The 12,974-nt window shown below is 43.9% G+C and overlaps 1 protein-coding gene across 3 annotated transcripts in view; it reads right to left on the reverse strand.

Moving 5' to 3' along the window:
* Nucleotides 1-8,311: 8,311 nt before the first annotated feature.
* Nucleotides 8,312-12,974, reverse strand: part of Mtl (Rac family small GTPase Mtl) — a 59,209-nt gene continuing 54,546 nt past the window's right edge. For all 3 annotated transcript variants that reach the window (XM_065441284.2, XM_065441283.2, XM_065441285.2), the window contains exon 5: nucleotides 8,312-12,946. In XM_065441284.2, coding sequence (XP_065297356.1) covers nucleotides 12,869-12,946 — 78 coding nt within the window. In that variant the 3' untranslated portion in view covers nucleotides 8,312-12,868. The remainder of the gene's footprint in view (nucleotides 12,947-12,974) is intronic.

The raw sequence follows: 12,974 nt of genomic DNA on the forward strand, positions 1-12,974 counted from the left end.
TAAGTCAGGAATATAGGGGGGGAGTGGTAATATCTTCCAGCGAAGTTCCTGGATTGTTTGGAATATGCGTTGAGCGGTATGCGGTCGTGCATTGTCTTGCAAAAAGTCCACACCCTTTGTGATCGAACCCGGACGTTTCTTCCGTAAACTTTTGTGCACATCACGCAGAACACGGCACTAATACTTACTGTTGATAGTGACACCTTGGGGTAAAAAATCGTGAATAATTCCCTGTTTATCCCAGAATACACTTGCCATCACTTTACCAGCAGATGCAACTGTTCGAAATTTCTTGGGAGGTGGTGATTCTGTATGCTCCCACAGCTTCGATGCTCTATTGGAATCTGGGGTGAAATGGTGAAGCCATGTCTCGCCACATGTCATGATGCGATTGAGAAAATCATGGCCTTCCCTTTCATAGCGTTCCTTCAGTTCTCTGCTGACTTCAACTGTTCTCTGTTTGTCAAAAGCAAGGAGCTGCTTTGGGACCCAGCGTGCACTCACTTTTTGGAACAACAAACGATCATGAATTATTGTGTTCACTGTTCCTAACGACAGATTGCACACCCTTGCAATTGCACAACAGGTTATGTGACGATTGTCCACGATTAGCTGCTCCACGCGCTGAATGTTCCCAGGAATGACTCGCGGGGGCTGTGATCCACCACGACCGGGATAGTCAGTAATAGAGGTAAGGCCATCTTTGAAGCACGTACACCATTCAAATGTCTTACTGCGACTGAGCATCTCATCACCGTACTGAGCCCGAAGACTTCTGTAAATTTCAGGTCTTATGCCCTTACTCAATGAAAACTTCATCACAACATGCGGTTCCACGTAGACATTCATGCCGTTTTCCGCCATATTGAATAACAGTCTATCCAGAAGCGCGGAAAATGAGCACCGTCTGCCAGTAACAAGACACAGGTGGCAGTTTCTACTGCATACAAAACCTTCAGCCTAGGCATCCATTTAAACCTGGTAAGAAAAAAAAAGTCCCGGATTGAGTTGGAGGACCCTCGTACTACGGTGAGCTTGGAGGCGAGGTAATCCTGGACAACCCGAAAAAAAACCTGGACTGCGTCCAGAGGCTGTTCCTTGCATCTTTCTTTGATCTCCTGCATCTTTGACATCCCCAAAAAAGAAGCGGACTTTTTGGGAAGCGTCACCAAATATCAGTCATGCTGCCGTTAAAAGACCAAGAATGAGTGTATACGACGTGCCAGGAACATCAACGGCGGTGAACTTCAGCGATGTTCACACAGCGTGCGAGGCCCATGAACTTGAGGAAAATCAGCTTGGTCATATACTCAAAGAAATTGAAGGCATGTTTGCCTTCGATGAATGCCGACAGCGCTTACACCCTTCCAAACAGTCATTGTGTGGGTGTCAAATAATAGTGCCGCATGCAACCGGAACCTACAGAACATCTTATTGTAGTGGTCGGTCATCAAATGGAATGCATTTAATTTTTTACTGTGCTCAAATGGATGAAGCGTAGCACCAATCGCTGCCCGGGCTACCAGAGCTAAAGCGCTTGTGAATGCCCTCAACAGAACTTGTGCCAGGCGCGTGGCCGAACGCAACACATGCGACCGGTTGCCTTGGTAACCAAATGGCAGTAATTTCTTGGCTGCCAGGTATCGCCAGCCTGATAGTTGCTCCGCGGGCTTGTGACCTTATCTGGTCGCCGCGAACAGCAGAGCTTTCACTTCGAAATGTTTCTTGCTCCATGTCCCAGGCACAGAAAGATAGAGGAGGCGTTGCTCTGGCACACGTGGCAGTGGACGCATGGCATTCAAAATAAGGCCATCTGGATCTGGATACCGTCTGGATTTTCAATAAAAAAACCGCCTCAGCGCGGAGCCGGCGAAGCCCTCGTTGGACCTACTCCCCCGATACAGTACACTCGCAGACAACTTTCTGAGACTACGAAGGGAAAGCTACGGAAGCAAAGCGCACACGAGTCAGAGCGCTTCTGAAAAAAAAAAAAAAAAGAGTCCCACGTTTTCAACTACGTTAGTTTAGGCTGGGGAAGAGAAAACAAGCACATCATTAGCAACAGTTAAATAAGACAAAACACACCACTGAATGTAAAAGTTTACTTATTTTGCGGCTTTACCCTTCCGCATCTTTACGGACACGAAACCATCGCATGTGGAAGCTGCGTAGATTCAGCGTCTGTTCTGAGCAACTAAAAGCTCTGTCAAACGCTGGCGGACTACCTTACGCGGTAACACATATGCTCAGCCCCCATAGCTTTCCCTTCATAGGCATAGAAAGTTGTCCACTAGTATCGCTAGAATCTAGAGCATCCAATTTTCGCTGTAGTTTAACCTAAGTATAGACCTACACTATGTTCGCAAACAGTGGCAGCTGCCGCCAATAGAAGCTGCCATAGAAGCCCATATGCTGGGGGTGTGAATGGATGGATAGATACTATGAGCATCCCCTTTGGAATGGGGCGGTGGGTTCATTGTGCCACCAAGCTCTTATTATATTGCCTAATGTCCTACCTATGTTTAAAAAAAAAAACTTGATAAATTTCCATAACCAAGCTTTTGAACCCCTATTGGGAAGCTTGTTTTTGCATGCCTCCATTGTTTGTCGTTTGGCTACTTCCACCAACTTCCAATTGCGTCTTATTCTCTATTGCGGACATGTTTACTTCACCCCTGTTCTCGCTGAACCCAAAAGCTTCAAGGAAGCCGGAGGTGCTTCACCCAACCAATGGGCAGATATCTTCACCATTCTAACATGCTCCATCGCTTCCCTAGCTTTACCATAGCAAGCACATGCTTCTTCCTTGTTGTATTTTGCTTTATAAGTGTGTGTTCTAAAGCACCCGGACTTTGAAAAGCGATGAGCTTCGCTTCGAGTTATCGTAAATAGTTTCTTTCCTAATTTTGCTTTTTCCTCTTCAGCAGTTACTCACAGGTTTTTCCATTGCCGCCACCCATGAGATTATCACAGCTTCTCCGACTTTCCGCTTGACATTCTTTATTGCCATGTTGCTCACCATATTGGTCCCATACTTGCTGGTAAGCTTCCTAGTACTTTTCTTCCACTGTGAATGGGTTCTGAAGGCAAGGCAGTGCCATGTACATATAAGTTTGCCGTTTCAGGCTTGTTGCACCAAGTCGTCTACTGCAGCAACTTGCATCACGTCAATATACAGAGAATATTCGCCACTACATTTGGTCACAATCACACCTCAATACAACCATCCGCCCTCATTTTCTAACAGCATGTATTACACTAATGAGTCTCGGGAGTTTTGCATGAATTCAGAGCAATGGGTTCACTCAGACGTTGAACTAAGTACTATATTGACACGTGTATACTTATCTTTATCGGGCGACCACGTTTGGCCGCCTAACAAGTGTTATCGCACAGCGCGGGACGCGCCTGCATGTATCCGAAGTTTCTGGAAAGTTATCGATGCTTCTATCCGGCTGTCTGTTGTCGCCGAACCTTGTGTTATCAGATTTCATCGCGTGACGCGAATAGTGTAGAACTTTGTGGAAGGCACGCGGGTCCCAGCGGTTACTCTGGAACATTCGACGACTGATCTATAAAAGCCGACGCGCTTGACCCGCTGATCAGATTTTCGACGATCGCCGACTGTGTTCGCCGCTATCGTTGTGCTTTAAGTGTAGCCTGTTTTGTGGGCACAGGTTCGCCCAATAAAAGCTAGTTTTGTCCTTCACAGTACTGCTACTGTGTTCTACGTGACAATATGCGTGCGTCTTTAGTAGCAACACACGTTTGTTATTTTGGTGTCAAGATAAAAAAAAAACACATTGAATTCAGAAGAACCATACTTAACACAGCACGTGTGCCACTTGCTGTTTTTCTCTAGTACTGAAGACATAGCTAAAGTGAAAAGCACTTAAAAGCGAAGTTACTGATCAAATTTTATAAGGTTAATACTATATTGCGATTATTTTTTATGGCTACACGTAAGAGTGTTTTGACGACATTAAAGTGTTGAATACAGTAATACAATCTCGGCATGCATCGCCATGAGCACAGAGTTTCTCATAGTGAGAAACTATATAGCTGTGGCCACCATACTGTGGTTACGAGCAAACTTCGGGAAAGCCAGCATTTTCGTATGGATAATTATTTGTGGATGAAAGCAAACTGCCTGCGACTTCACATTTCTTATATTCTAATGACACTGTCTGTACTTTTTCAAATGTTTCCTGTGGTAACGCATTGGATGCATAGGTTTCATCAACTGTAGCCTATGTCTAAATTATCTGAAACGGGCCTTTATATGTGATTCAGAATTTCGTTGTAGTTGGCCTTTAATAGGTGTCCCAACTAGCTAGTTGTCTGCCATGAATTCATTATTCCAACCCATCATGAAGCAATCAAGCTTGAAACAAACCTTTAGTGTTTGCTAGCCTAGCTTGCACATTATCTTGTCTACTTTTGAAACTCTGTTAAGGCCACATTAGGATGTGCACAGGCAGACACCACACATGCCGTTCATAGAACATCTTATTTATTACAGTTGCTGCTTAAGGACAGTGCTGCCTTTCCATTCGCATGCATATCTCAGCTTCCAACATCAATAAGTTGACAGAGGAACAGCTGCACAGTCGCAGCATGCACACCTTCACACATGTACGCTCACTTAAGCTAGTGCACCTTCAGCTAGGTGCCGTCGCACTTGGGCACAGTCGGCACTTTCCAAAAGTTCCAGAGGAGGTGGGCATGCCAAAGCAAATGGCTGAATGAAGAGCTGCACAGTGTCAAATATGCCCTCTGATCACACCTTCCCTTTCTCCCAACATGGGCACACACACACAAATGGACACACTGAGAACCAATACTTGCTTCAGGGTCAGCACACATTATTGTGCACTGATACGCAAAACACATTCCAGGCGAGTGTTGGCAGGGCATGTAGTAATGTGCGAGATGTCTTGAACTACAGACTGGCATACTCCTTCACACTGCACAATGAGATCGCTCCAGGTGGGCACAGTGAAGTGCACAACAGCAGACATTCCTCACAAAATGACCCAAACCCAAACGAGGAACCTTCCAGCCAGAACATAACATGACAACTGTGCGCAACACAAACACACATATAGAAGGCATGCCAGCACTTTTCACTCGGGAATTAGAAGTTACTGGGGAAAAACCACACAAATGTACAGCACTAGATCTGCATGCTTACATTAGAAAAACAAACAAAAGTTCCTGCAACCAAAGAAACAGACAAACAAAAAACTCATGCGACATTCAGCACCACCGAATGCGAAAGAGTGCCACAATAAATGAGTTGATGGCACGATGTCATAATGTAGTGCACACACACAAAATAAGGTTCAACACCATAACTCGCATGACCCCAAAACTTGTGTAGAAACAATACAGACTAGAAAAACATCTGACACTAAAAAAATGTTACAAATGTAAAATCGTTAAAATACTACAAAAGCAAAGACCACTGCAATAAACAGCGCAAGCATAAAAGTGTTAAAAGCTGCAAAGAAGCTGTCAGCAAAGTGTAGTTAACAAAACTGTACAAAAGTATACAAAATCCTAGAGGAGATGTCTTTGGGTTTTAAAGCTTAAAAGTAGAAACAAAAATCACACAAGTTGCACACAACGATGTATGTAAAGAAAAATGAAACATCCCTGTAATATGCCTTAGTGGAAAAATTGAATTCATCACTCTTTGCAAACTGAAACTACAACAGAATGCCCCTGCACACCTCAACATAAAATTAAGCAAATAGCTGTAAAAAATGTGAACATGTTCGTAATTCAGTGCCAACTTTATGCATCACAAATCATTAGTTTTTCAATGCCATGTGGCTATATTTTGTAGTGCCATGCTCTAACCTGTACATCAACAGCATTGGGTGGGCATTATACAGTGAGTGAACAAAAAATAAATGGCTAGTTTTGAACAAGTTTCAGAGTCAGCATTGCTGTTGTAATGCAAGCACCAGCAGCATTTTGGACAGAAGACGCTTGTAGTCAACACTTTACATGCATTGCATGATTCTGTCTAAAAGGTGGGCCTTACTATGGCAGTGCCCCTTGTGTGCACTTCAGCAGCCCTTAAATTCCACAAAGCCCAAGAATTGTCCAGACACTGCCATTTATGTAGCGAAAGCTAAGAGGAGCAACCCTACAAAGATAAAGAAATTGCTGCCACCCTGTTGTGCTAGCAGAAGCACATTTGTGCACGGAAGAATACACACACACCTCCTGGTATGTGATAAACTTTTGGCTAAAGCACCACCATCATAGCACTGGTAGAGTATTGCATTAGTTAAAGCATTTTGATGGTTTAAAAGGACAACAGTATGTGGGTGCTTCTCAATGCAGGAGCCACAAATGAATATTCCCAGCATGTTCCACTAAACAGGAATCTTCACTGCTCAAACAGAGATCAGCAAGTGACAAGTGGACCATGGAAATCATGCATAGCTGCAGAGCGACTTCCACTGCCAGAGTGAATCAACTGCAAGCACTTATCGAAACATTTGTTCTGCTGTGTACACTACAATCATTGAGGGTGTCCCACAGCTAAGCTTGTTCTTCAAGTGCAACAGAGTGGCAAGGGACCATAAGGTTGCCCACATGAATACTAGGGTTCTTGTTTATTATCACTCAGCTTCCTCTCAACATGGCACGAAAGGTCAATGGTACACTGCAAGACCACTTCAAGCTTCACTTGACAAGCAGGACTCAGGAAGGCACTACTTATGAATAAAGCAGATGACACATCGTGCAATGCCACGTGTGAACTGACATATGACCTGCTGCACCAACAACCAGATCCAGTCAGTTTCTCACAGGTTCCGTTTTGTTCCAGCAGTCGTAGCACGCCCATCTTTGAGACCCTTCACACCTGCTATTAAAATATGGTTCTTCAACAAAACAGCTGCTATTGGAAATTTCGGATTTCGAAAAGTTTTGAATAATCCACACTATCTCAGGGATGATTGACAAGCACAGATTAAGTAACAGGCAATATTTCCGAATGGCTTGACCATCACTTCTAATCACTTGATCAGAAGTATGCAACTAGTGAACATAATAAAACTTGAAATATACGCCAGTAAGAAACTATTAAAAAAATTCAGAGTATTCATATTGGTGCTATTACTATTTCAACTCTACTTAATGCCACTACAATTTCATTTCCTCTAAAGATTCACTATTGACCACATCTCTAATTTTTCAAGCATAAGGCCGCAATTCCGAGACCATAACATAACAGCGCCACGACTGCACAAAGATTTCGAAGTGCATGGCTTCCTTGCCTGAACAGGCTGTGGCTAAGCAGGGGCCTAGTGGTAGGGGGACGGCAGCTAGTTCCATTTTGAAACATGACAATAAATGCAACAGCCCAAAATTTACCGTCAAGTATTGAGAGATGTCATGCAAACGCTCTCATACTATGCAGCGGTCATGTTCATGTAGCTCCACCACACAAAAAACTGGCATGCCTAGCACACACATACTAGGTCATTCCACAACGCTGTCTTATGCCAATTTTGGCAGCACAGTTGCTCTGTGCAACATAAAATCTAATACAAGACCTTGTGAGCGCCATGTATTCCCGACAGCTCACATGTACTATTGGCATCAATTGTTTATGAGGTACAAGGCTTAAAAGAAAGCCCAAATGCTGTGAAGCCTCGAATTCAGAGTTGCAAGCTGTCAAATGTGTGGCAAGCACACTAGTGAAGAAGGTGTAGACCCAAGTTCACAATTCATATTCAAATTGCAAAAACACACTATGGACAGGACAGAAGTGCTGCATCTACTGTGCTTGTTCCTTTGGTTGTGTCCTAGCCACAGTGTGTTTTTGCAAGTTTAACACTGGTCTACTACTTTACAAACAGCATTATTGAATTGGATAAATCTTCTGCTTTCCTCATGGAACTCTGAATTTAAACTTACAGCACAAACACCCAAGATGAACCACACAAGGAAGATACAACACACACTGGCACCAATGTGTGTCATAAAATGAAACATACTTCGCACTCATTCTGTGTATTCAATAGGAGCTCAAGAGGCGATGTTTCCTCTTGCACGTGTGAGCACATACACCAGCTCACACCATTGTGCCTGCCAGAAGTGGCATGATGGAGAGGCAATCCAAGGGGCATGTCAGATATCCGTCTATGCACCACAAGCAGTGTGGCTGGCAGAGACCAATCGGAGGACAGGGCTGCTTAAATTGCCAGTGATCTGCTTGCCCGGAACCAATTCATCGAGTAGACTATAATGAAGGGAAAATGAGACATCCACCTGTTCGTAGCAATGGCTACAAAGGAAACGACGTTACGTCGGTATACTGTAAGGTGAACACCACGCAGCTTGCCCATGCTGTCTGCCCCCTTTTTTTTTGTTGCTATAAATTGTTGGAAACTTCTGCTATGAAGATTGGCACCTGGATAAGCCAGGAATGCATTTATCTGTCCTTTTGCCTAAATTATTTCCAGTGCGTCAAAGAAGTGAGTTAGCAATTTTAAGGAAATTCTTAATGTTTAGGTACAGTAACACTTGCAGCAGCAACTTGGCACCTAGGTAATAGCAAACTGACAGCACTGTGCCATGCATTTGATGACGCAGTTAGTGTTATGTATCCAGTGTCTTTTGCCAAGAGGCTTCGCAGGCACATAGGTGTGTGTGCAAGCTAGTTGGCGCACACCAGCATGCCTGATGCAGATCGAATGCACGTTCCCCCATGGGACACCATCTTTCAACATTGTGCACTGCTGCTCCCAAGTGAAAGTACTGCTGCCTGAAGTGTCGCTTTCACATAGAATCAGAAATGCTATCAACAGCTACATGAAACATAGGACAATGCTGCAAATAAACGTGCCTGACGACACAGAACAAAACTTGAGCTACGAAGTGCCTGGGACTTGTTTATGCCGCAATGCAATGCTTTCTAGAAGTACAGTCAAATGCATAGCTTATGACAAATAAGCTCCTTGAAATGCACGAACAACAACAATAAAAAAAAACATTTTCACATTGTCACTGCTAACCATGACAAGCATTGTATGCTGATTGAAGCAATCCATATTAAATATTTTAATAATTGAGGCCCGCTGTGGCTAAGCTTCACGCAAAGTACATTAGAACCAAATGCGACACTAGTGCCTGCACACAGACTGTTCAGTGAGCATGGGAGGGATAGTCAGTGCCTGGATTTGCCTGAACTTCCTTCTTCTGGCTTGAACCGACTCTCGCATTATCCTCCCCACATTATCAGTGCGGATTCACTTTACGACGATAATTAGTCTAGTAAGGCATCCGCTTGTGACCATTCGTTGTTCTTCACAACATGGCAACCAAAAATTACTAATAACGCAAAGATAATTTTGCATGGCACGTGTTATCTGCCAAGTGTTACCTAGATTTAGTTACATTTGCACTTAAAGGGCGCCTCATCAGGCACCGGCGTGAATTGTGGTTCTATACAGGAAGCTGTAAAACGCTGCTTAAGGAGCATTTTAGTGAAATAATTTTTCAGGTCTGTTCAATAATGAAGGTGACAGAAGAAAGTAACAGTCCTGTTACCATGCCAGAAGGAGGCAAGCGAACCAGCCAATGGGGGACATTCTTCGTCTCTGGCAGCGTTCACAGGCGGTGTTCCTTCCCAGCCTTCTCCCATACCAGAGCCAAGGGACGTACCAAGACGTCAAGCACCACCTGCTTTTTACTTATCTTTCTTTTATGCGGCGTTGTCGGGTGATCCAGTGTGCGACTTTGAAGACCACTCGCTTTACGCATCTTCAGAACAGCACCAATCGTGTTGTTCAAGGTTGCTATGAATACCCCGCAACCAAATTGATGTGGCACTAACAGCGTTCTAAACCAGAAGAAACACAGTGCAAAATGCACAGTGGCAGCAACTCCCAGCTTGACCACCCTGAGCGAGGCAAAATGGAAGTGAGCACAATGAGGCAAGCTGCCGCGGCACAATCAGGAACAATAACTGCACACAGGCACAGGAGGGTCTGTGCAAGAGGTCTCTGTATGCGGTCGCAAATGCAGTGGTGCCTGGTGGTTTAGCTCAACGCAGCTGCAAGCACCAGAGAAAATAAAAGAAAAAACTTGCGGTATATTCCTGCCAATATGGTATTTAGCTCAGGTGTTAACAGCACTGTCCTGTGTTTCAGAGGGTTTCCTTCACCAGTTTCGAAAAGTATTGCAGGGCCATTGTAGCGTTTCCGTTGTGAACACATGCTTGGCTCCAAAGGTTATTATTAACAGCAAATGTATCCCTTGTGTAAAATAATTGCTCATTCATTAATTTTTTCCTGTGTATTTTAGTTGTGTAATACTGCAATCGCACTAGCAGCTGCAGAATAACTACAACAGAAGGAGCTACTTTGAAGTCTGCTATAACTGACCACTTTCTGAAGTAACTGCAATTGCTTTTTTTTTCCCCTTTTACTTCACATATTGTTTGTTTTGACAAATGTTTTGTACCCACTCCCTCTGTAACACTCCAAATGACTTGAGGATATACTAATATATCAACTAATTTAAAGGAAATCTGCAAAGAGGTGTCTCAAAGCTCGAAAGGAAAGGAACATGCATGTAATTTGAGGAGCAGCACACTTATTTGCAATAACGTTACTTTATGTCTCTTAATTTTTTCTTGCCTAATTTCTCTTGACATATTAAAATTTGGCCACAAAGTTTTATTACTGCAGTGCAGACTAAATCCTAGAGGTGAATGCAACACACTTGAACACTAGTGCGAACACATGACACGAACGCGTAAAAAGGCCGACATCCTGGCACGAAGGGGGCAAGCAGCAGAACAGCTTTAGGACAGCCTGAGCCACACTGCACTGCATAACCATACAGAGCAAAGTGCTCTGAGAAAAAAGTGACTATGCTCAATGTGTGTCAGAAGTGATGGAACAAAGGTTGCTTACATGCTCCCAATTGTTTGCACGTCTCCTGACACTGTGGACAGCCCTCCAGTAAGAGTGCTGCAAGATGGTCTGCATGATGCCAGTGCTTCCTAGACTGCTGCAGTTGCATTAATGCAAGCCAGTCTAGACAATGCTGCCACTTTTTGAAGAAACATTTTTATAACTGCCATAAAAGCCAGGAACCTGTCTCAACCATTTCATCATTTGTCTGCCTACACAATGCTCATGCACTATGTGTGGTAAGTTGCACCATTCTTAAACGATCATCACACCTTTATCCATTGTCTCCCACAGAAAAGATAGTCAAACTAATGTAAGAAGTCCAGATGAAGTATGGCATTGCAAGCAACAACAGACCTATAAGCTGAAGTGGTGGAAACACTACTTTATGTTCGGCACCTTTGTCGTGACTGTAGCACCACTGTCGCAAAAACCAACTGCTCAGGTGATGGCTGTAACAGCGACATTGTGAAAATAGCAGATACTGTGAAAATAGCAACGATGTACTGGGTACAAGGCCAGCATGGTATGAATTTCTCAACTGTACAATCACTTTTCAGAATCACAGTACTGCTGCCATTGTTCTTTTCTACTTTCTTTCTACCGTTCTGGAATAGTGTTGGTTTTGCTATTGGGAACTACACACTGTCCCAAGTCTTACTTTTGCTGAGACAAGAGTCCGCAGCTTTTTTTGAGGCCCAACAAAGGTGGGCTTTCAGAAGTGTGCTTACTATAGCTGCACTGGATAACCATGCAAGAAGTGTGGCTTATCTATTAGCTACTTGTTATTACTACAACCACGTTTCACATGACATAATTTACTGTAAAGTGGGAAAACTGAACTTTCCTGGCAATGATATGCTAGTTGATGGAGAGAGAGAAGAAGAATCAAAGGGAATAACAAACTACGCATACATTCCACAAGGGTAACGATGGTGCAAGTGGAGCGTCTCTTCAGCTTGTGCAAGAGCATGCACAATGAACACATCAGACAACTGTGGAGGATTCTCATGTGTTGAAGTAAAGCACAAGATATGCTCAAGATGGAAACACATGTACAGTAGATGGCATGCCAGTAGTAATTTCGTCTTCAGTATTTTGTTCATCACAAGAAACCAATATCCCATTACGTAATGCCTATTGGACACCTTGTATGTGGGTTGCAGCTCTTCAACAAGCTTCGGCCATCAACCTTCTCAGCATTTGGACTTCCGTAATGAACTGTTCATGTGAACATGACTACCTGCATTTTGTTCTGGCAGCTTTGAAAGATTTTGTGCTTAATGCTGCTTCCTTATCAAATCTTTTAACAAGATCACATTATATTGCCCAGGTCATTTAGTAATACTCTCAGCACCCTCACTTAGCTGATTCATGTAGGAAAAGCAAAAAAGAACAGTCATATGCACCTCAGCATAGGTGCTGCGAGCATCGACAGCAACACACTCATTTTATTGCCTGCTGGCAACTAAATGTGGACGAACCAGGCACAGAATGACGCTAAGTGCATCACTGAACAACGCCAACTAAGAAAAGCAATTTTGTTGCAAAATTTGAGAATAACCAAAGTGGCAGTAATTGCAACATCTTTCAAAGTTGTCTTAACAAAAATTCAGGTCACTGTGTTATATCCAAGAGAATGGCAGCACAGAGCAAATGTGAGAAGGAGCAGAACAGGTTTAGCGCTGCCTCCATGTGTCGCGCCTGGCACGACATGAATTCGCGCTGCTGAGTTAGTCGGGAAAGTGGTACATGCCGTACTGTTTCCTTCTTTCTTGTGTGTCTGCACCTACACGTCCTCGACGAGGGTCTAGAGACGGAGAGAAAAAGTCCGCACGGTGGTTGCAGGTGGGTCAGATGCTGAACGACCCTCTGCTGTCCCGCTGCTCTTAGAACAAAATAAAGTGGAGAGAAGGGGATCCCTAGACGATCTTGCATCGCCGCTGCCTCCGCTTCAGAGGCTCTGGCCGGAGTACTGCACGCACTGCCTCGTCAAACACCTGCACATTGTAAAAACAGGCTCAGGAA

This window comes from Dermacentor albipictus, chromosome 1 (assembly GCF_038994185.2).
Source record: "Dermacentor albipictus isolate Rhodes 1998 colony chromosome 1, USDA_Dalb.pri_finalv2, whole genome shotgun sequence".
NCBI lineage: Eukaryota > Metazoa > Arthropoda > Arachnida > Ixodida > Ixodidae > Dermacentor > Dermacentor albipictus.